The following is a 24,977-nucleotide window of genomic DNA, read 5'->3' as shown; positions in this document are numbered from 1 at the left end:
AAAATCTGTATTGTCCCTTTGACATAGTAAAATATTTCAAGGCATTTCAGGGTAGTGTATCCAGTCAAATTTGCTATTGAATTTCATGGATGGATTTTAGGAAGGTGAGTAAAAGCTTAGTTTTCAAGAGGTAACTTTCTTAAAGCAATGCCTAGAGTGGAGACTGGGAGAAATTTATAAAAGGTGTTATAGAATTTATGACTAGGGCAGCCAAAGTTATGGCTGCCACTGGAGAAGTGATTAATGAAAGGGGAGGAGCAATCGTTTAAATTGGAAAAATGGAGAAATTCAAAGATCCAGAGTGTAAAGGGTTAGATAAAGCCCAGATACCAAGCAATTCACGTTCACAGTAACAACTTTGCTCAAAAAACTTCTTAATTCAGCTGCACAACCAGCAGAAATAATTCTTTATGGTTACAGAAAATATAGATAATAGCAGCTATTATCACTGTGATCCCATAAAAAAACCTTAAATCCATTTCTTTTATGAGGTGTACTTTATTAATTATAATTATTAATACTGACGGCATTATGGTGCAACACCAGTTAGTGTTGCTGCCTGACAGTTCCATGAACAGAGGTTTTATCCCGATTTTGGTGTTATCTGTTTGGAATTTATACATTTTCTTGGTTTTCCAATTTCCTCACTTATCCCAAAGGTGTTCTGGTAGGTTAATAGCATAAATAATCAAACAGATGTTGATGGGCATGTGGAAGTTGCAGGGATAAAGGGGGAGAAGAACTAATGGGATTGCTTTTTTGGGCAGAAGAAGGACCCTTTAAGAAAGAGTTCCTGGCTGAATGGTTTTCTTCTATGTTGTTATAAGTATAAGATAATAAAGATACAGAGATAGAATACTGTATATAGTATTGGCCTTCTTGTGCAAGGCAAATGTTAGTGTATTGTAAACAGTTCATAGAATGGTTATGAGATTAGTAAGTGGAATGTGCAAGTTCACTATCAGGAAATATTGGCTAAGCTTGTATCCACTGAAGAGTGAGAAATATGTAGGACCCCGAATGACCTTTACTGGATGAATGTAGAGAGGGTGATTTTGTGGGAGGATCTACAACTACAGGTTATTATTTTAAAAAAAAAAACAAGTGATTGCTCTTTTAGGGTAGCAATGAGATAAAATCATAATCGTGAGTATTTGGAACTTTCTCCGTAAACACACAGTGAAGGCAACATCATTGTATATTTTTTTTTAGAGCAGATGTAGATATGGGAGTGAAAGGTACCACAGGTAGAAGGAAGTGTGGAGTTAATGATACAGTCACATCAGCCCAGTCCATTACAGGCAAAGCCCTCCCCACTATTGAGCAAGTCTCTAAGAAATGCTACAATCAGAAAGCAGCATCCATCATCAACGACCCCCCACTATCCTGGCCCTGCTCTCTTCTTGATGTTGTCATCAGGAAGGAGGCACAGGAACCTTAGGTTCCACATTACCAGGTTCAGAAATAGTTATTGCCCTTCAAACATCAAGTTCCTGAATCAGTGTGGATAACTTAACACACCTCGACTTTGAACTGATCTACAACCTATGGACTCATTTTCATGGACTCTATAACTCAAGTTCTCAGTTATCTTTATTATTTTTATTTATGCTATTTGTCTTTTTTTTGCACATTAGTTGTTTGTTGGTCTTTGCGTGTAGTTTTTCATTGGCCCTGCTGTATTCCTTTGTTCTGCTGTGAATGCCTGCAAGAAAATTATTCTTAAAAGTGGTATATTGTGACATATACATACTTTAATAATAAATTTACTTTGAACTTTGCAAATGGAGAGGTGGGTTCCTAATTTAAATGCTCATTTGTTCACTCTTCTTTGCTATGTCATGTTTACCTACTTTATTCTGTTCCAGTCTAGAAAATTACTCCTGTTTGGTAGTTTATAGTCATCACATTGGAGCAGATTTTCCTTGGATTCAGTTCTCTTTGGTGGTAGAGTACGATTATATGGAGAACTCAAGCTGGGCTGAGCTCTGCAAGCAACAAAATGTAAATCATATCATCTTTAAAACTATAGTACCCAAAGGTCCAGACACAGGTAATAATTTCTGTAAAGAAAGTTTATTAGAATTCTGTGAATGAATTTGTACACTATTAAATCACTCTTCCCTCATTTCACCTTTGTAAGTCATCATCATAGCTTGTCACACCAGCCAGCCACTCTAGTGTTGTTTGGTTGATGTTGAGCAGGTCAGTGTCAGCTAAATCAGGTGAGAGTGGGCAGTTGCGCAGAACATGTTTAATGTTCTGCACCCTTTCTGCACACTCACAGGTTTCCCTGGTCTTTAAACCCCACTTCACCATATTGTCTTCCGTCCTACAAACTCCTGCTCTCGCTCTGTTGAGAGTGCACCACTTCCGTCTGTCAAGCAGTGCCCCATCTGGTAACATTTCTGTGGGGTCTTGCACTGTATCGTTTCGTGGGGTTCTGGCTTCTGTTTGTTGCCTGAGGTCAATCTTTGTAAGTGAAAATAAGAGGAGTTTCTATTGAAGGTCTACTATTCCCCTGGGTGCTTCATTAAGTATGAAGAGGAAAGGAAGACTTAATTCCCAGGTAGAGGTGTCAATAATGGGACAGATATCTCATATTTTCTGTGTATATACTTAATTTTTTTTTAGCTTGAGCAGTGGACGTATGAAATTCATCTGCTTTAAACGTGGTGGAGGCCCAATCCTTCATCACATTTATAAAGTATTAGATCTGTGCATGAGTATACTAATCTGTAAGCCTTATTGACCAAGAAATGGAAAGCAAGATAAAACTGGCATCCTTGACTAGACTAGTATGGGCAGAATATGTTGAGAATGACCACCTTAGAATACAGACAGTTACGGTTATGGTTAATGACAGAGAGCCAGACGCCCATGATTAGTGTTTGTGCTTCCTCAGTATACAGTAGTTCAGCTATTTGATGTGCTAAGTGATAGTGTCAGTCTCATCTGCAAGCTTCCTTGAACTTGTTTACAATGATGTAACTTATTTAAACCCATATTTGCCTGAATTAATGCAGTCCAATGAACACAACCATGTTGTCTTAATGTGCATATGCAAATATAACATGGTCACCATTTTGCAAACCATATTTCTTAGCCTGTGGGCCAGCTTGTGCTCCAGTATTGTTTACTTGCAAAGGTGTGCTTTTAACTTCAATTTCCTGCTTGCAATTTACAATTTATAATAAGAACTGGTTCTTATTTGAATTAATACCTACTATTATTTACATAATTCCAGAATGTTCACCAGTCGTCCCAACATTCATTTGCCCTCTCACTTCAAACCTGGTTCTTAATCTGCTCTCAGGACATTTCATAACTACAGCTTCTCAGCTTGAAATGATAGCTTGGTGCTGATTTTTACTGAACTTAATGTTAAAAGATATCCTTCTGTATAGTACATTCCTATAATTCAATGAATAACACTCCTTTTTGTTCTTCAGGAAATATGTCAGCCATTCACTCTGAGTTCTCACTGATGGAGCTTCACATTCCTCATACATTCCTGATATCTGAAGGCTTGTTGAATTCTCCAACCGTGCTCCAAATTCTAGAGTCAAGGTAGTTCTCTTGACCAGTTGTTGACTAATGCAATACTTAGATCGGAATTGTGCAAGATTTCTAATAGATTTGGTTATTTTCCACTTTCTGGGATTTTGGACCTTCATGATCCTTTTATATACATATTTGCGAATTAGGAGCAGGTGTAGGCTAATTGATCCCTTGAGCCTGCTCTGTCACTTAATAACATTACAATTAACTTGATTATAACCTCTGCTCTGCAATCTAGTCTAGACATAGTAACTTTTCACTTGTTTGTTTTGATATTTTGGTTGTGGTCATGGAGCTTGTGACCATAAGGAGGGCTGAGGGATACGAGTTGGAGTGGGGGGGGGGAGGGTGACAGGAGCTCCCACCACATCCAGCAAGAAATGATGGGATAGGCTTTTGGAATTGGGTTTGGTGGCAGATGGGGAGATGCAGGGAGAAGGGACCCAGCATCTATCAAGGCATAAAATAACCTGGTGCTGGTCCTCAAGAATGGCACACACCTAACAGGTTACCCACAGAAGCCCCACAATTCTGTGCCAAACAGCTACACTGTTAGCACACGGAATACCGGAAAAACTTAGCAAGTCAGGCAGTATCTATGGGGAGAATAAGCAGTTGACTTCTTAGGCTAAAACCCTTCATCAGGATTGGAAAGGAAGGGAAAAGAATTCAGAATAAGGTGGGGGAAGGGGAAGGACTACTAGCTAGCAGGAGATAGATGAACCAGGTCAGTGGATGGGGGAAGGGGAATGACCCAAAAATCTGGGAGGTGATAGGTAGAAGAGATAAAAGGGCTTAAGAAGTAGGAATCTGATAGGATAGCAGAGGAGACCATGAGAGAAAGGGACAGAGGAGGACAACTGAGGGAGGTGTTGGCAGGTGAAGAGGAATGGTAAGAGTGGAGTCAGAATGGGGAATAGACAAAGAGAAGGGAAAGGGAGGAGAAATTAGCACAAAGTATAAAAATGGATAGTAAAACTTCTTATAATTATATAAAGTGGAAAAGGGTGGCTAAAGTGAAGATAAGTCCCTTGGAGGACAAGAAAGGGGAATTGATACTAGGAAATGAGGAAATGGCCGAGGCTTTAAATGACTGTTTTGTATCAGTTTTCACGGTGGAGGACACGTCTAACGTGCTAAAGATGCAGTGGGAGGTGAGGACCTCAATACAACAGCTATCACTAAAGAGGTAATGCTGAGCAAACTTATGGGCCTAAAGATAGACAAATTGGTCCTGATGGAATGCATTCCAGGGTACTGAAAGAAATGGCAGAGGTTATAGTAGAGGCTTTGGTGATAATTTACCAAAGTTCTCTGGACTCTGGGCAGGTCCCGGCAGATTGGAAGAAAGTGAATATCATGCCACTGTTCAAAAAATGATGTAGTCAAAAGGCAGATAACTATAGGCCAGTTAATTTAACATCTGTAGTTGGGAAAATGCTTGAAGCTACCATTAAAGAAGACATTGTGAGGCACCTGGAAAGTAATGGATCCATGCAGCATGAATTCAGTAAAGGCAGCTCCTGTGCCCACAACTGTTCACAATATACAGTAACGATCTGGAAGAGAGACCGAATATAGTGTATCTAAGTTTGCTGGTGACACTAAAATTGAGTGGAAAAGCAAATTGTTCAGAGGATACGGAGTGTCTGCAGAGAGATATAGATAGGTCAAGTGAGTAGGCAAGGGTCTGGCAGATGGAGTACAATTTTGATAAATGCAAGGTCATCTACTTTGGAAGGAAAAATGAAAGAGCAGATTATTGTTTAAATGGTAAAAGATTGCAGCATGCTGTTGTGCAGAGGGACTTGGGAGTGCTTGTGCATGAATCACAAAAGATTGGTTTGCAAATGCAGCAGGCTATCAAGAAGGCAAATGGAATGTTGGCCTTCACTAGAGGGATTGAATCTGAGAGCAGGGAGGTTAGGCTGCAACTGTACAAGATAGTGGTGAGGCCACATCTGGAGTACAGTGTCCAGTTCTGGTCTCCTTACTTGAGGAAGGATGTACTGGCTTTGGAGGTTGTGCAAAGGAGGTTCACCAGGTTGATTCCGGAGATGGGGGATTAGACTGTGGGGAGAGATTGCGTCACCTGGGACTGTACACACTGGAATTCAGAAGGATGAGAGGACATCTTATAGAAACATATAATATTATGAAAGGAGTAGATAAGATAGAGGCAGGAAAGTTGTTTCCAGTGGTAGGTGAGTCTGGAACTAAGAGACATAGCCTCAAGATTTGGAGGAGTAAATTTAGGGCAGATGAGGAGGAACTGCTTTTCCCAAGGAGTGGTGAATCTGTGGAATTCTCTGCCCAATGAAGCAGTGGAGGCTACCTCAGTAAATATACTTAAGACCAGATTGGATAGATTTTTGCATAGTAAGAGTAATAAGGGTTATGAGAAAAAGGCAAGTAAATGAAGACGAGTCCATGGTCAGATCAGCCATGATCTTATTGAATGGTGGAGCTGGCTCAATGGGCCAGATGGCCTACTCCTGCTCCCATTTCTTATGTTCTTATGTTAAAGAAATCCATGTCCGTGCTGTCAGGTAGAAGGCTTCTGTTGTTGGAATGGAAATTGGAAGTAGAATTAAAATCAGTAAGCAGGGTGGCGATGCTCGACGAAGCGATCTGTAACTTACATCGGGTCTCACCAATATAGAGGCAGCTGCACTGGGAACACCAGATGTAATTGATGATCCTGATAGAAATGCAGGTGAAGTGTCGCCTTACCTGGAAGGACTGTTTTGGGCTCTGAATGGTAGTGAGGGAGAAGATGTAGGGGAAGATGTAGCACTTGTCCCGCTTGCAGGGATAAGTGGGAGGGAAGAGGAGTGAGTGGATAAGAGAGTCATGTAGAGAGTGATCCCTGTGGCAAGAGGAGAGTGGGGTGGAGGAAAAGATGTGTTTAGTGATCGGATCCTGTTGAAGATGATGGAAGTTATGGCAGTGGGTGGATGGGGTGGGTTCAGATGTACTGCACTGTTGCCCCAACCTATCCTACACCAGATATCACAGGCAGTCATCACATCTTGGCTTTGTGGATCACTCCTTACGGCCATGCACTATTGCGATCACTTTAATCACTTCATTTTTGTAGCCCTCAGCACATTTAGACATAGTAGTGTACAGTAGAGTGAAGGGCAGAGATTTCAGTGTACTTACATAATAGTCTTAGGTGAAACATGCATTAGGATGCACAAATCCTGCCTCCTCTAAGAGCTCTGCAACCTCCCAACAGTTAGAGAATTATTTTTATATTTTATTTTTCCTGTCAAAATGGACAGCTTTGCAATTTCCAATTTTATGCTCCATTCATTTATCATATCTACACTTAGTGGCCACTTTATTAAGTACAGGAGTGGAACCTGGAGTGGTCTTCTACTGCTATAGACCATTCACTTCAAGGTTCAACGTGGTGTACATTCAGAGATGTGTTTCTGCACACCACTGTTGTTATGTGTGGTTATTTGAGATTTCTGTCTCCTTCCTGTCAGCTTGAACCAGTCTGGCCATTCTCCTCTGACCTCATTAACAAGGCATTTTCACCCACAGAGCTGCTGCTCACTGGATTTTTTTTTGTTTTTTTGCACCATTACCTGTAAACTCTAGAGACTGCTGTGTATGAATATCCCAGGAGATCAGCTGTTTCTTTTTACTCAAACCACCATGTCCTGCACCAGCAATCAATCCATGGTCATAATCACTTAGATCATATTACTACTCCACGCTGATGTTTGTTCTGAACAACAATTGAACCTATTGACCATGTCTGCATGCTTTTATGTATTGAGTTGCTGCTGTATGTTTGGCTGATTAGATATTTGCATTAACGAGCTGGTGTACCTAATAAAGTAGCCATTGAGTGCATTTCCGTTTATAACCTTCACTATTTGTTTTCCTTCCTTTTTTTTGTGCCATTGGCAAATGTTGCAACCAAAATTTTCAGTTCCTTCATTCTAGTCATTTATATTATTTAAGTGTTAAGGCCCCTGCATTGACCCCTGCAAAACACCAATGAATGCATCTTGCTAGCCAGAAAAAGACCCAATTATTCTTACACTCTTTCTTTCTGACAAGCTATGTTATGAACATTTATTTTCTCATAACTTTTAATTACAATAGGTATCAAATCAAATGCCTTTAGAAAGGTAATTTCCAGGTGGTTGTATCCCCATGTTTTTGCTACCCTTCACTTATCTACCTGCACTGTACTTTCTCCATAACTGCAACGTTATATTATGCTTTCTGTTTTCTTTTTTCTACCTTAATGTACATTATATATGGAATGATATGTCTTAATGGCAGTCAAGCAAAAGCTTTTCATTATTTTTTGGAATATGGATACCAATACTGTACTGGCAACTGGCCTAAAGTTTCCTACCTTTTTGTAATAAAAGAGCAACACTTGTTATTTTCTAATCTCATAAACTCTTGCCCAAATCTGGAGGTCCATGAGGATCTGGACATTTGTTGATGTGTAAATTTGCCAGCCTGCAGCTCCAGCAGTTTACTCAGTCCAACTTCCCCAGTGATCGTAAGTTTCCTGAGTTTCTTCTTCTATTTCTTCCAGCTCCTGATTTGCAACTTTTTCTAGGATGTTACTTGTATCCTTCATGTTAAACTCTGGTGCAAAATATTTGTAATTTATCTGCCATTTCTTTGTTTGCCTTCATTAATTCCCCAGACTCAAATTCTTTTGGATCAAAGTTCTCTTTAATTCTTTACTTTTGCAGATATCAATAAAAAAACTTATTATTTGCTTTTATATTTCTGACTAGCTTTATTTTATATTTCAGTTTACTAGTACCTATAGAAGCTATTGCTATCTGCCTTTCTACTTCTCGCTAGCTTTATCTTTTTTTCCCTTCCTTAATGTTTTGTCACTCTTTGCTGTTTTTCAGATTCTATTCAACCTTCTGACCTACCAGTAGTCATTGTACAATATGTTTTCTCTTTAAATCTGATACAATCTGCAACTTTTGCATTTAGCCAAGGTTGCTGGACCTGACACTCAAAACATAGAATAGTATAGCATAGGAAAAGACCCCTTTACCCCAAAATTTTGTGCCAGAGGAAATAAACTATTACTTAAGTGCATAACTAAACTAAATTACTTCTGCTTAAACAAGGTCCATATCCCTATATTCTCTGCATTTTCAGGTGCCTATTTAAGAGTACCATCACTCCTAGCAAATACAATAGAGGCATTTATGGTGAAGGCAGTGCATTTTAGGCACCCATCTCTTTGTGTAAATAAATTTGTCCCACACAACTCGTTTGACCTTAAATGCATGTCCTCTAGTATTATATATACCCTTATTTCCACTCAATCTTTTCTTTCTCTTTTGAAAATATCTATTCTGTGTCACAGAAAGGCCTTGAAATGTTTGCCTCTGCATCTTGATTAATGAATGCCTTAAACTGATCTACCAGTTCACTTTAACAAGTTATGCTTTCATGCCCTCATAATAGTCTTTAACTTTTAGCCCCATTCTTCTCACCCTTTATCCAAAGGTCAGCCAGCAGCTTACTACAAGACCTGTTCAGTAGTTATGGGAAATGCTGTAATTTCTAGCTGTCATTTCTTTGTAATTCCTCAAAAAAACACATGCAACAAGATCTGGACAACATTCGGGTACAGGCTGGTAAATGGCAAGTATCATTTGTGCAACAGAAGTTCTGGTGAATTACTACTAACAAGAGACATTCTGACCATTTTCCCTTGTCGCATTTTTTTAAATTGCTAAGTCCCTCATCAGTGCTATCCTTGTGAGCCATATTAAACATAAACTCAAAGTATCCGGTTACAAGAACTGGTTTTGTGGCTGCAGATCTCAGCAAGTAATTTACCTCCTGACATTGCAAAGTCTACAAAGCGCATCATGATTATAGGTCAAACAACACTTAAGGTCAGCATCTTCTAGAATCGACACAGTCTGCTTGAATAGCACTTCTTTCCAAACAGCTAACCTTCTATAGAGTGTGTTGTGGTTGTTCGCCTACATACTCTGACTGCACCTTACAAAGCTATACCTCTCCAATCAAGAAGGCCAAGGACAGCAGACACAAGGGAACACCATCACCTGTAGATTCTCTCCAGTTGCACACAACCCTGATTTAGCAATCTCTTGCCTGGTTGAAATCCTACAACTGCCAACTGTTAATAGAAACATATATCTAGATTTCAGTGTTGTGGTGATTAAGGAAAGATAAGTTCAAATAATTAATGAGCAAACAATCTGTAGTCAGAATTATTTGATCTCTTTCCAATGCCAAGAAGTTCACTGAGCAGAAGTGCAGATTTCATGATGTAGTTCATGTTGCATCTCCCTGTCTACAGTGTGGAAGAACATTAGTTCAACTAGAATATGATAAATCTTTGTTAACGTCTCTTACTTAAAACTATCAACTTTGCTATCGTATTGATAAATCTCCAACGTAATAATTTACAGCTTTGTGCTTGTATTTTTTCAAATACACAATAACTTCACAAATTTAATTATTTTCTATTTTAATAGAAATAAGAAACAGTGCCTGTTTAGTTTTATTTTTGAATAATGAAAAAGGTTACAGTTATTTATTTGTTTTATCTGTAATTGATAGCTACAGGCTATAAATATGCAGTGCCATACAATTCACAAATGAAAATTTAACATGCTTTGTATCTTGAACAGTGGTTAATAGTTACAATGGTTACTTGAAATATAATCTGGATTGATGAATCTAACTGTATTACTGATATTATTTGACATTACAGGTACAATATCACTCTTTTGGAGAGAACCACTAATGAAACGTTGCGCTTATGTGGGGGAACAGATCACTATGCTGTTATAACCGTGGATGAACGCACAGCAATAATATTGCAGGTATGAAAAATTGGTATTGTTAGTAAATAGGAATTGTAGAATTTTAGAACACAATGTTCTCTTTAGCTTGATCACCTGAGGTGTTGATTTTTGTGGTCTAGCGGCTATAATTCAGATCAGCAGGCAGTGTAAAGTCCTGGAAAAGCAAAAATCCAGTAGAATGGGAGAGTTATTTCAAAAAACAAACAAAACACTATATGAATAGATCCATGTAGAAAAGTCATAGTCAGTCATATAGCATGAAAACAGGCAGTTTGGTCCATTGAGTCAGTTGCAACCATTTACACTAACCTCCTCATATTCCACTCAACTGTCCACAGACTCCAGCACTCACACATTAGGCTCAATTTACATTGGGTAATTAGCCTAGGAACCCTCATTTCTTGGAATCTTGCGGGAAAACCTGAAAAAATATACAGCAGTGCTAGAAAGTTTGTGAACCCTGTAGAATTTTCTTTCTCTACATAAATGGGATTCCATCGTACGGGGGATGGACAAGAGATTCTGCGAGCCGGACAAGGATGCCCGGATGGTGTGTTGCCTCCCTGGTGCCCAGGTACGGGATGTTTCAAATCGAGTCCAGAGTATTCTGAAGAGAGTGGGCGAGCAGCTGGAAGTCTTGGTACGTGTTGGTACCAATGACATAGACAGAAAAAGAGAGGAGGTCCTGAAGAAAGATTACTGGGAGCTAGGAAGAAAATTGAAAAGCCAGACCTCCAGAGTAATAATATCAGGATTGCTGCCTGAGCTGCGCGCTAATGATGGTAAGAATAACAAAATTAAGTAGATGAATGTGTGGCTAAGTAACTGGTGCAGGGGGCAGGGCTTCAAATTCTTGAATCATTGGGATCTATTTTGGGGAAGGTATGACTTGTACAAAAAAGATGGATTACACCTGAACTCAAAAGGTACTAATATCCTGGCGGGATTATTTAATATAGCTGTTAGGGAGGGTTTAAACTAAGTTGGCAAGGGGAAGGAAGCCAAGGTGTTAGGGTCGAGGAAGAGGAAAATAGAAATAAGTCAAAAATACTGTGCAGCAAAGATGGCAAGAAGGACAGGCCGGTGAATATACAGGATAATTTGCTGCAAAATAGAAATATAGCAAAATCGGCAACAGATACTGATCTAAATGTATTGTACTTAAATGCACGCAGCATTAAAGATAAAGTGGATGACCTTGCTGCACAGCTGAAGGTTAAAAGATATGACATTGGGCCATCACCGAGTCATGGCTAAATGATGGATGTGATTGGGAGCTGAATATCCAAGGATACACAGTGTATAGGAAAGATAGGAAGGTAGGTAAAGGGGGTGGCGTGGCCCTGATGGTAAGTAACGATATCAAATCAATAGAAGAGACATAGGATCAGAAGAGGTAGAATCCTGATGGGTAGAATTAAGAAATGGCAAGGGTAAAAAGACACTAATAGCAGTTATATACAGGCCTCCAAACAGCAGCCGGGATGTGGACTACAAGTTGCAGCTGGAAATAGAAAAAGTGTGTCAGAAGGAAAATGTCAAGATAATTATGGGGGATTTTAATATGAAAGTGGATTGGGAAAGTCAGGAAGGTAATGGATCTCAGGAGAGGGAGTTTGTAGAATGCCAACAGGATGGCTTTTTGGAGCAGCTTGTCTAGAAGCCCACCAGGGGACCGGCTGTTTTGGATTGGGTGCTGTGTAACGAACCTGAGGCGATTAGGGAGCTGGAGGTAAAGGAACCCCTTGGAAGTAGTGATCATAATATGATTGAGTTCAGTTTCAAATTTGAAAAGGAGAAGCTGGTATCAGTGGAACAGGGGAACAGGGGAAATTACAGTGGTATGAGAGAGGAACTGGCCCAAGTCGATGGAAAAGTAAGCTAAATGGAGGGACAGCAGAGCAGAATTGGATGAAATTCCTACAAGAAAGAAGGAAAATGCAGGAAAAATATGTTCCAAGTAAAAAGAAAATCATGAGTGGAAAAATGGCATGAATGTGGCAAACGAGAGAGGTTAAGGCAAAAATAAAAGCAAAAGAAACGGCGTACAAGGAAGCAAAAATTAGTGGGAAAAATGAGGACTGGAAGACTTCTAAAAACTTACAGAAGGAAACTAAGAAAGTCATTAGGAAAGAAAAGATGAAAGGAAGTTGGCAATTAACATAAAAAAGGATACTAAGAGTTTTTTTAAATATATGAAGAGTAAAACAGTGACAAGGGTAGATACGGGACCGATTGAAAATGATGCTGGAGAAATTATAATGGTTAACAAAGAGATGGCGGAGGAACTGAATGAGTATTTTGCATCAGTGTTCACAGTGGAAGACATGAGCAATATACCTGATAGCCAGAGGTATCAGGGAATACAATTAGGTACAGTCAAGATTACTAGAGAGAACGTGCTTTGGAAGCTAAGTGGACTAAGAATAGATAAGTCTCCCGGTCCGGATGCGGTGCACCCAAGGGTTCTGAAGGAGGTGGCTTTGGAGATTGTGGAAGCATTGGAAATGATCTTCCAGGAATCAATAGACTCTGGCATGGTTCCGGAGGACTGGAAGGTCACAAATGTAGTTCCGCTATTTAAGAAAGGAAGGAGGCAGCAAAAAGAAAATTACAGACCTATTAGTCTGACATCGGTAGTTGGAAAGATATTGGAGTCAATTCTCAAGGACGAGGTTATGAAATACCTCGAGGTGCATGACAAGATAGGCCGAAGCCAGCATGGTTTCATGAAGGGAAGATCCTGCCTCACCAACCTATTGGAATTTTTTGAGGTAATCTTGAATAAGATTGACAAGGGAGAGGCTGTGGATGTTGTGTATTTGGATTTTCGAAAGGCCTTCGATAAGGTGCCGCATATGAGGCTGCTTAATGAGATGAGAGCCCATGGAATTATGGGAAAGATATTGGCTGATAGGCAGAAAGCAAAGAGTGGGAATAAAGGGATCCTATTCTGATTGGTTGCTGGTTACTAGTGGTGTTCCGCAGGGGTCGGTATTGGGGCCGCTTCTTTTTACGATGTATATTGATGATTTGGATTATGGATTAAATGTTTTTATGGCTAAATTTGCAGATGACACCAAGATAGGTGGAGGAGCAGGAAATGTTGAAGAAACGGAATGGTTGCAGAGAGACTTAGTCAGTTTAGGAGAGTGGGCAAAGAAATGGCAGATGAGATACAACGTTGACAAATGTACGGTTGTACATTTCGGAAGAAGAAATAATCGGGCAGATTATTATTTAGATGGGGAGAAAATTCAAAAATCGGAAGTGCAAAGGGACTTGGGGGTCCTCGTGCAGGATACCCTAAAGGTTAACCACCAAGTTGGATCGGCAGTAAGGAAAGCGAATGCTATGTTGGCATGAATTTCAAGAGGAATAGTGTATAAGAGTAAGGAGGTGTTGATGAGGCTCTATGGGGCATTAGTGAGACCCCATTTGGAATACTGTGTGCAGTTTTGGGCCCCCTATCTTAGAAAGGATGTACTGACGTTGGAGAGAGTTCAGAGAAGACTTACGAGGATGATTCCTGGAATGCAGGGGCTAACATATGAGGAGCGTTGGTCAGCTCTTGGATTGTATTCATTAGAGTATAGAAGAATGAGAGAGGATCTCATAGAAACAGTTCGAATGTTGAAAGGGTTGGACAGAGTAGATGTGGAAAGGTTGTTTCCCTTGGTGGGTGAGTCCAGGACAAGAGGCCATAGTCTTAGAATTAGAGGGTACCCAGTTAAAACGGAGATGAGGAGAAATTTTTTTAGCCAGAGTCGTGGATTTGTGGAATTCGTTGCCACATACAGCTGTGGAGGCCCAATCATTGAGGGTGTTTAAGGAGGAGATCGACAGGTATCTAATTAGTCAGGGTATCAAGGGATATGGGGAAAAAGCTGGAAATTGGAACTAGATGGGTGAATAGTTTAACTCATGGGGGAGCTGCGGAGCAGACTCGATGGGCCGAATGGCCTACTTCTGCTCCTTTGTCTTGAGATCTTGTGATGACCTAAAATGTGATCAGATCTTCATGCAAGTCCTAAAACTAGATAAAGAGAACACAATTAAGTAGATGACACAAAAACATTATACTTGTTCATTTATTTATTGAGAAAAATGATCCAATATTACATGTATTTGTTGGAAAATTTATGTGATCCTTCTACAAAAGCTATTTGGAGTCAGGTGTTCCAATGAATGGAATGAGATTGGAGGTGTGGTTTGTATAAGTGCCCTGCCATATATTTAAAAAAAAAGGCACACAAAGTCAGGTTACTGACAGAGCCTGCTCTTCTCAAGAAAGATCTATTTATATGCACTATGCCTCGATCAAAACAGCTTTCCGAGGACCTTAGAAGAATTGTAGAGATGCATAAAGCTGGAAAAGGCTACAAAAACATTTCTAAAGACCTGAGTGTTCATCAGTCCACAGAAAGAGAAATTGTCTACAAATGGAGGAAACTTAGTACCATTGCTGCTCTCCCTAGGATCACAGCAAGAGCACAATATGCAGTGCTGGAGGAAGTGAAAAAGAACCCAAGTGTAACATCAAAAGACCTGCAGAAATCTGTAGAACTTCCTAAAGTCTCTGTTCACGTGTCCATTCTTGTTCAGTGTTTTTCTTATAGTGGTGTTCCTGGAAGGACACCACGGAGGAAACCAGTGCTTTCCAAAAAAAACATTGCTACATATCTCAAGTTTGCAAAAGACCAGCTGGATGTTCTATAACTCTTCAGAGTCAATGTTCTGTGGACAGGTGAGACAAAAGTTGAACTTTTTGACAGAAGTGCACACTGCTATGTTTGGAGGGAAAAGGGCATTGCACACCAATGCCAAAACCTCATCCCAACTTGTGAAGTATGTTGGAAGAAGCAACATGGTTTGGGGCTGCTTTGCTGCCTCAGGGCTTGGACAGCTTGCAGTTGTTGAGGGAACAATGAATTCAAATTGTATCAAGCCATTTTACAGGAGAATGTCAGGGTAGCAGTCCATCACCAGAAGCTTAATAGGAGTTGGGTAATGCAGCAAGACAATGATCAAAAAGACAATAACGAATCAACAGAATGATTAAAAAGAAGAAAATTTATGTTTTAGAACATAGAATAGTACAGCACAGTACAGGCCCTTCGGCCCACAATGTTGTGCCGACCCTTAAACCCTGCCTCCCATATAACCCCCCACCTTAAATTCCTCCATATACCTGTCTAGTAGTCTCTTAAATTTCACTAGTGTATCTGCCTCCACCACTGACTCAGGCAGTGCATTCCATGCACCAACCACTCTCTGAGTAAAAAACCTTCCTCTAATATCCCCCTTGAACTTCCCACCCCTTACCTTAAAGCCATGTCCTCTTGTACTGAGCAGTGGACCCTGGGGAAGAGGCGCTGGCTGTCCACTCTATCTATTCCTCTTAATATCTTGTACACCTCTATCATGTCTCCTCTCATCCTCCTTCTCTCCAAAGAGTAAATCCTAGCTCCCTTAATCTCTGATCATAATACATACTCTCTAAACCAGGCAGCATCCTGGTAAATCTCCTCTGTACCCTTTCCAATGCTTCCACATCCTTCCTATAGTGAGGTGACCAGAACTGGACACAGTACTCCAAGTGTGGCCGAACCAGAGTTTTATAGAGCTGCATCATTACACCGCGACTCTTAAACTCTATCCCTCGACTTATGGAAGCTAACACTCCATAAGCTTTTTTAACTACCCAATCTACCTGTGAGGCAACTTTCAGGAATCTGTGGACATGTACCCCCAGGTTCCTCTGCTCCTCCACACTACCAAGTATCCTGCCATTTACTTCGTACTCTGCCTTGGAGTTTGTCCTTCCAAAGTGTACCACCTCACACTTCTCCGGGTTGAACTCTATCTGTCACTTCTCAGCCCACTTCTGCATCCTATCAAAGTCTCTCTGCGATCTTCGACAATCCTCTACACTATCCACAACACCACCAACCTTTGTGTCGTCTGCAAACTTGCCAACCCACCCTTCTACCCCAACATCCAGGTCATTAATAAAAATCACGAAAAGTAGAGGTCCCAGAACCGATCCTTGTGGGACACCACTAGTCACAACCCTCCAATCTGAATTTACTCCCTCCACCAGGACTCTCACTTTCTGCAGGCAAGCCAATTCTGAATCCACCTGGCCAAACTTCCCTGGTTCCATGCCTTCTGACTTTCTGAGTAAGCCTATCATGTGGAACCTTGTCAAATGCCTTACTAAAATCCATATAGATCACATCCACTGCACTATCCTCATCTATATGCCTGGTCACCTCCTCAAAGAACTCTATCAGTCTTGTTAGACATGATCTGCCCTTCACAAAGCCATGCTGACTGTCCCTGATCAGACCATAATGCTCTAAATGCCCATAGATCCTATCTCTAAGAATCTTTTCCAACAGCTTTCCCACCACAGACGTAAGGCTCACTGGTCTTTAATTACCCAGACTATCCCTACTACCCTTTTTGAACAAGGGGACAACATTCGCCTCCCTCCAATCCTCCGGTACCATTCCCGTGGACAACGAGGACATAAAGATCCTAGCCAGAGGCTCAGCAATCTCTTCCCACGCCTCGTGGAGCAGCCTGGGGAATATTCTGTCAGGCCCTGGGTACTTATCCATCCTAATGTATTTTAACAACTCCAACACCTCCTCTCCCTTAATATCAACATGCTCCAGAACACCAACCTCACTCATATTGTCCTCACTGTCATCAAGTTCCCTTTCATTGGTGAACACCGAAGAGAAGTATTCATTCAGGACCTTGCTCACTTCCACAGCCTCCAGGCACATCTTTTCACCTTTATCTCTAATCGGTCCTATCTTCACTCCTATCATCCTTTTGTTCTTCACATAATTGAAGAATACCTTGGGGTTTTCCTTTACCCTACTCGCCAAGGCCTTCTCATGCCCCCTTCTTGCTTTCCTCAGCCCCTTCTTAAGCTCCTTTCTTGCTACCCTATATTCCTCAATAGACCCTTCTGATCTTTGCTTGGAATGGCTGAGTCGTAGTCCTGACCTTAATCCTATAGAAATATTGTGGAGGGACCTGAATCAAGCAGGTCATGCAGTGAAGTCCACCAACATCCCAGAGTTGAAGCAGTTTTGTAAGGAGGAATGGCCTAAAATTCCTCCAAGCCAATGTGCCGGACTGGTCAACAGCTACTGGAAGCATTTGATTGAAGTTATGGCTGTATAAGGGGAGTCACGCCAGTTACTGAGAAGTTCACATCCTTTTTTTCAACAAATATATGTAATATTGGATCATTTTTCTCAAATAAATGAACAAGTGTAATGTTTTTTGTGTTATTTATTTAATTGGGTTCTCTTTATCTCGTTTTTGGACTTGCATGAAGATCTGATCACATTTTAGGTCATACTTATGCAGAAAGAGAAAATTCTAGAGGTTCACAAACTTTCGAGCACCATCGTATGTAGTCACAAGGAAAATGTACAAATTCCTGATGTACTGCAATGGAGATCAGGAAAGAATCTGTATCACTGGCTATGAGGCAGTAGCTGTGCCACTGTTGAAATGCCAAAGTATACAAGACTCCAGTAGGTCATCTGGATTTTCATATAACATAGCACATACAACATTCAGCCTTTCAAGTCTATAGCAGCTCTCAGAGCAATTCCAACATTCCCATTTCTCCACTTGTCTTCCTGTTAGCTCATCATGATATTAAGGTTAACAGTGAAGTATGTGTATCTTGAGAGAGAATTCTTTGGGTTCAGTCAAAACTGCATTAAAAAAATGAAAGTGTTACTTTAATGGATGACAGTAGAATGCCAGACCTTTTTAATATTGGCATTCACGTTCGTAGTAAAAAATCAACATAATAACAAAACTAAGATAGTACATGAATGTTTCAATAAGACTTTTAAAAGATGGTAATAGAGGAAAAAAAACTATATTTACGATGGACAAATGTACAAGTATTTATAGTTCTCTGTTTCAAATACAATAAGCCAGCATTTAGATCCATAGGCCTCTAGGTTCTGAAATTGTGCTCTCAGGCCAAAAAATGATGAATCTGCCTCCATTACTTATGAAACAAGAGAAGTAGGTTAATTGGTCACATGGGAGTCATTGGGTGGTGTGTGCTCCCTGAGTCAGGATGTGTTACCATGCTGTATCTCTAAATAAAAGTAAGAAATTAAAAAACTGCCAACTTGTTTGATTATTATCTGAGGATAACTGACATCATCTGTTATAGATCAAATAAATGTACACTAAAGGATGACAGATTTGCTTAATGTCATGATACCAGAAAATAATCCTGTGCAAGAAGGTATTTAATGAATGTCCTTACAAGAGATACAAAAATAAAAGTACAGAGAATTCAAAGTGAAAAGGATTTTCAAGGGTGGCAGAATTTTCTTTCAGATCTTTGATTAATTGGCTGAGTTGGAAGAGGATTATTTCCAAATGACATGCAAGTTAGAAAACAATAACCTGTTAAGATGGGTCTGATATTAGATTCAACAAAATAGGGAAATGTGCTTAATGATGAAACGACAGGAAATGTAGCAGAGCAGTATGATTTGGGAATTCTGATATACAATCAACAAAGATTAGTGTTCAGGCATAAGATGTTATCAAAGAAATGCTTTGGTTGTGCAGAATTACTCATTAGAATTCATTCGAAATTCTGCATTTAAACTGGGCACCATTATTCAGGAGGGAAAGACAGGATCAAGAAGTAGTAAAATATTAATTTACCAAAACTAATGTAGGGCATAAAGGCTTCAGATATGGAGATTTCAGAAAACTGAAGGTTAATGTAACTGAGGTATCTAAAAATATCAAATGATTTGATAATCTGAATACAAAATCTAGTTTCTCTGTCAAGATAACCTTGGTCAAGGTACATAAAGTTAGAGCATACCATTCTGAATTAAAATTAGAAAACAATTTTCATTTAAGATGTAATGAATTCTGGAACAAACTATATGTGAATTGCAAAACTTGCCAGATAAATAACATATTTTAGACATTTGCTTTTAAATTAATAATATTTTAAGTCCATTACTTGTTTATATTTATTAGGATATTGAAGAGCTGACTACTGAAAAAGCATCAGACTTTATTGTTCAAAGGCTCACAACTCTGGCACTGCAGTACAGTTGTTGCTGGCTTATTTTCTATCCAAAACAAAGCCTAGACACACAGTAAGTAGAACATTATATTACAATATGTTGCAAATTTAGCAGTTGTTATTTTTGAATAAAAGGATTTGTGTATTTTTGCAACATAGTTGTATTTTACCATAATGAAAATACATGACATCAATTTAGTGTCAGACCTTCTAATACGTATCAGACAATTTCAACTTGTGAGTAAACTCAGTTATATACTACTTCCTGTACCAAAGAGGATGTGAGAAGTTACTCTCTTACCTTAGAAGTCCTATCATGTCATCTCCCACACTTCTCTTTGCAAAAGTGAAAACACCAGTCTGCACAGTTATTGTTGATAATTATATTCTCTCAGTTTTTGTGGCAGCCTAACTTCTCCAACACCTCTGTAAAGTGGAAACCAGACTTGTTTAGTGTAAGTGTCGTTTATCAAAGTGCTGTCAAAATTTAATAAAGCCCTTGCTTTATGGTTCCGTCTTTCTAAAAATGGACATCTGCTATTGTATGTCTGGCTTGTAATTTTAAGACTTTCTTAGCTTGTACAACTACTGTTAGTGATTAGTGTATTAATGGCATGAATCCATTTATTCCTCAAATTCTTTTAGATCCTTGACCCGTAATTATACCCTGTATCAAAAAATGTGCTCATACTCATTTAGATAGAAATTCATTTGCAATTACTGCTCATTCTGTATGTATGTTGTAGTCTTCTTGTATTTTGTTATGCTGTTTGCAGATCTGATGCATATTGTCAATACTTTGGGGTCTATCCCACAGTTGGCCACTAGAAGCCCTCAGTGGCTTTTGGTTTTCAAACATTCTCGCATGGCTGTGTTACTTGTATGATAATTGACTACACCTGTGCCTAGTTATTCTGGGTATTTAAGCTATGTGAGTTGTACTGTTCATTGCTCAGTCTTTGAGCAAGCATCATCTTGTAATCCAGTGCTGTATTCCTTTTGAGTATTGTTTTGCCCTTGCCTTGTATTTTGTATTTTTGACCTTTTTTATTTTAGAACTTTGGATTCAGTCTGTTGTGTCTTGGAATTGTTTGCCTGCTCATTTTTGAGTCCTGATTTTGTTATATCAAACCACTGCCCAGCCTTCTGATTTGGGTTATTGTCTTTGTATTGGAACTGTGCTGAAAAAGCAAAATATCCAGTAAAATACCTGTCTGAATATTCATTTTGGCCTCCCGTGTGATCTCTGCACTTGGTTTCATTTCTTACTCAGCCTCTTGGGTGCAATGATAGAGTTCTGGGCTTCCAGGCCCAAGACCCAGGTCCAAGTCCACACACGCCTGACACACATAAATTTAAACTGCCAGTTAAACAATATAATAAATTGTTTGAAATGTCAACATTTGTGTAAGCAGCAGGGAAATCTTTATTCTCTTCCTGGTGGTATGATTTTTGTACTCATCCATTTCTTTCTCATGCATTGAAAATATGCTCAATGTACACTCATTTCTACATCATTATCTTTATAGGATACTCATAAGAAAGCAAGTAAAAATTGTTTTTAATCAGGTTTTTGCAATAAATTCATGGCAAATTACCCATCCAGGAATGAGATCCCATTTGGTAGTTGAGCCTGTTGAAACTATGGTGGTAACTGTTTATTTGATTTTAATTTTTTGAAGCACTTCTGGTAGCCTGTTATTTTCTTTCTTTCCAGGTACTGTTTGAATGAGAACGTTTTTCACAATATTACCTTGATCTATGCAGCATTAGTACTATTCGTACTGAAATCTGAGGAAACTGAAATTAAGGTACAACAGTAGATGATGAAGAATTTGCAATAAAATTATTTTTTCTCTAATTGTGCAAGAGAAATTTCCAAAATGGTTCTCCTATTCAACTAGTACAGAAACCTGGATAAATGGGTGTTTATCATGAACGCAAATTTTTCTGAGATTTTAAGAAGCACTTTGAATTAAGTTAATGCTAATATGTTGGGCAAACCCTGTGCAGTTTGGATGGATCAAGCTGCACATTATTATTATAAGCTATTTGAATCCAACAGTATTGTTTGTAGCAATAAATGTAAGCTCAACCAAACAGAGCCATATGCAATATCTTTAACAGGGTGCATACAGAGTAATAATAGGTCACAATATTTTCCAAGTATATAGATAATCTTTGTTAATTATTTTTGATCTTGACCATCCCCACAACTTGTTAAGGGAGCTCTATGATTTTCAAAGGCTAGCTCTGTCAGTTACTCTCATACTCAGTTAATGTTGATTCATTATGACATAATGTCTTTATGAGGTGGAGAGGGTCAGCAACTTTAAATTCCTCGGTCTTATCATTTCAGAGGATCTGTACTCGGTCCAGCACTTAAGTGCCATTATGAAGAAAACATGGTAGTGCCTCTACTTTGAGAAGTTTGCAAAGATTAGCATGTCATCTAAAACTTTGATAAACTATTACAGATGTGCAGTGGAGAGTATATTGTCTGGTTGCCTCACAGCCTAGTGCAGAAACACCAATATCCTTGAATGGAAATGCCAACAAAAAGTGGTGAATGCAGCCCAGTCCATGGGTAAAGCCCCCCCCCCCATGCCATTGAGTACATCTACATTGAGCATTGTCACAGGAAAGCAACATCCATCATCAAGAATCCTTACCATCAAGGCCATGCTCACTTCTCACTGCAGCCATCAGAAAGAAGGTGTAGGAACCTCCATACCCTCACCGGGAGGTTCAGGAAGTAATTACTCCTCAACCATTAGGCTCTTGAACTAGAGGGGGTTAACTTCACTCTCCCCATCACTGAACTGTGCCCACAACCTACGGATTTACTTTCAAGACTCTTCATCTCATGTTCTTGATATTTTTTTTTATTTTTTATTTATGTATTTGTAATTTGTTGTCTTTTGCACATTGTCCGCCCTGTGAGTACAGTCTTTCATTGATTCTATTGTGTCTTTTGTATTTACTGTGAATGTCCACAGGAAAATGAATCTCAGGATTTTATATGGTGACATATATATGTCTATCTGTCTAGGTACCATATCTGATGCGGACTTTGGTGACCGTGGTTTTCCATATAGATCTATCCTACGTTTTTTGGATGACTTCCATTTCCTCTATGTGTAGCCACCTGGCTATGGTTTTGATGTACAAAGAGGTCTTCCTCTAGGTTTACTCCCCTCAATCTTTCCAGAGAGTATGAGTTTTTCTAGTTCATCTTTCTGCATGATATGACCTAGGAATTTGAGTTGTCTTTCCCTTATTGTTTGTATGAGTGATCGAACTGCTTGGGCTCTTCTGAGAACTTCTTCATTTGATGTGTGTATGGTCCATGATATTTTTAACATTCTCCTGTAGAACCATAATTCAGCTGCTTCTAGTCTTTTTTCCATTGCTGGAGAAATGGTCCAGCATTCACTTCCATAAGTCAGAATAGAATAAATGTAGCATAGCACTCCAGTATTCTGTTTTTAGTGTACGTACTCATCTTTCTGTCTGTTAATATGGTCTTCATTTTTTGGAAAGCTTCTTTCGCCATTGCTATTCTGTATTTGATATCTATGTCACACCTGCCATTACTTGTTATTAGGCTGCTAAGATATTTGAATTTGTTGACTTGTTTGATGTTTGTATTTCCGATCTTGATCACACATTGTGGGATGTTTGTTTGTCTTTCTGGAGATGACCATGCTCTCTGTCTTCTTGGTGTTGATTGAGAGGCCTCTGCAATTACTTTCTGCTGCCACTATACTGAGTAGTTCTTGAAGTTTTGTTTCTGAGTCAGCTATTAGTACGATGTCATCAGCATAGGTGGCGCTAGTTATATTATGGCCTCCAATTGTGAATCCTTTGATGTCTTTGATACTTCTCAAGATATTTTCACTGTACAAGTTGAATAAGTCTGGCGAAAAGACACAACTTTGCCTGACTCCTCTCATGGTATTCACATACTCACTCACTTTTCCTTCTATTCTGATGGATGCTGTCTGGTCCCAGTATAAGTTTCTTAACAAACATATATCTTTCCCATCTATGTCAAGATCTTGAAGCATTTCCAGAAGATCTTGCTGTCTGACAGTGTCAAACGCTTTTGTATAGTCAATGAGACATAGGTAGATGTCTTTTTGTACCTGGATGGCTCGTTCACAGATCATCCGTAGCATGAAAATTGCATTTCTGATTCCAGTGTTTTCCACAAAGCTGCATTGTTCTTTACTGATTTCTGGTTTTATACAGTGTCTTGCTCTCATCATGATTACTCTGAGAATATTTTGTGGCTCATCAGGCTTATTGTATGATATAACTCACATTCTGTTGCGCCCTCTTTCTTTGGAAGTGTGATGAACACTGATTTACTTAAATCATCCGGTGTGTCCCCATGATCATAGATTTAATTTGCTAGTTCTGTTATTTTCTCTATTCCAAAATCTTCTAAGGCCAGTATCATTTCAACAGCGATGTTGTCTGGCCCAGTTGCTCTGTTATGTTTTGTTTTATTTATGGCTGCTCGAATTTCTGATTTTAGAATGCTAGGTCCTTCAAGATTCTTCTTTATGTTCGGTTTTTCTCCTGTCTGGTCTTCAAAAAGTTCTTTTATATATTCTGTCCATCTGTTTAGGATTTCCTCTTTGTTCATAATTAAGCTGCCATCTTTTGCCTTGATGTATCCACTTGCTGAGCAAAGTAATCTCCCCGTTAGTGCTTTAATCTTATTGTGCATCAACTTTGTTCCAGGGTTATGGGTTTGCAGCATTTCTATCTCTGAGCATTTCTCATTTAGCCATTTGTCTTTAGCTTCTCTGCATTTTCTTTTCATTGTTTTGTAGTTGTTGATAACCCAGTGGTTGTGATCTTTTTGGTTTCTTTAATTTTCTCATCTTTATTTTGATTTTGCAAATGACTGGTATGTGGTCGCTTCCGTAGCCTGCTCCAGGGTAGCTTTTAGATTGAGTTATCGAGTTTTTGAATCTGTTATTGATTATTATGTAGTCAATTTGATTTTTGTTATTCCCATCTGGGCTTCTCCATGTCCATTTCCTTCTTGGATGTTGTTTAAACCAAGTGCTGGTGATTATCTGATTGTTTGTTTTACACCATGATATAAGCTTTTCTCCTCTTTCATTTCTTTCTCCCAATCCCTGGTCTCCAACAATATGGTCTTCTCTTCCCTCACCAACTTTTGCATTGAAGTGGCCCATGACTATGATGGCTTCTTGTGATTTGCATTCTTCTAGGGAGTGGTAGAAGGCATCAGTTTCTTCCTCTGAGCTTGCCATTGTGGGTGCATATACTTGGATGATAGAGATGTTGTTTTGTTGTCCTTTTAGTTTGATTAGCATCATTCTGTCTGAGATATGCCAGCATCCTAGCAGGCTTTTGGACGTTTCTTTGTCTAAGATGATTGCAACACCCTTTTCATGTTTATCTCCACCAGAGTA

General features: G+C 39.3%; 1 protein-coding gene across 1 annotated transcript in view; it reads left to right on the top strand.

The window, feature by feature from the left end:
- Positions 1 to 24,977, top strand: part of LOC140197259 (protein shortage in chiasmata 1 ortholog) — a 147,216-nt gene that overhangs the window by 77,208 nt on the left and 45,031 nt on the right. Inside the window, exons 17-21 of the mRNA XM_072257180.1 lie at positions 1,869 to 2,053; positions 3,453 to 3,570; positions 10,322 to 10,433; positions 19,473 to 19,594; positions 21,239 to 21,332. Of these exons, the coding sequence (XP_072113281.1) occupies positions 1,869 to 2,053; positions 3,453 to 3,570; positions 10,322 to 10,433; positions 19,473 to 19,594; positions 21,239 to 21,332 (631 nt within the window). The remainder of the gene's footprint in view (positions 1 to 1,868; positions 2,054 to 3,452; positions 3,571 to 10,321; positions 10,434 to 19,472; positions 19,595 to 21,238; positions 21,333 to 24,977) is intronic.

The sequence above is a fragment of the Mobula birostris genome, chromosome 5 (assembly GCF_030028105.1).
Source record: "Mobula birostris isolate sMobBir1 chromosome 5, sMobBir1.hap1, whole genome shotgun sequence".
Taxonomy (NCBI): Eukaryota; Metazoa; Chordata; class Chondrichthyes; order Myliobatiformes; family Myliobatidae; genus Mobula; species Mobula birostris.
Note: the sequence above shows the minus strand (reverse complement) of the source record. Positions and strands in the feature narration are given on the sequence as shown.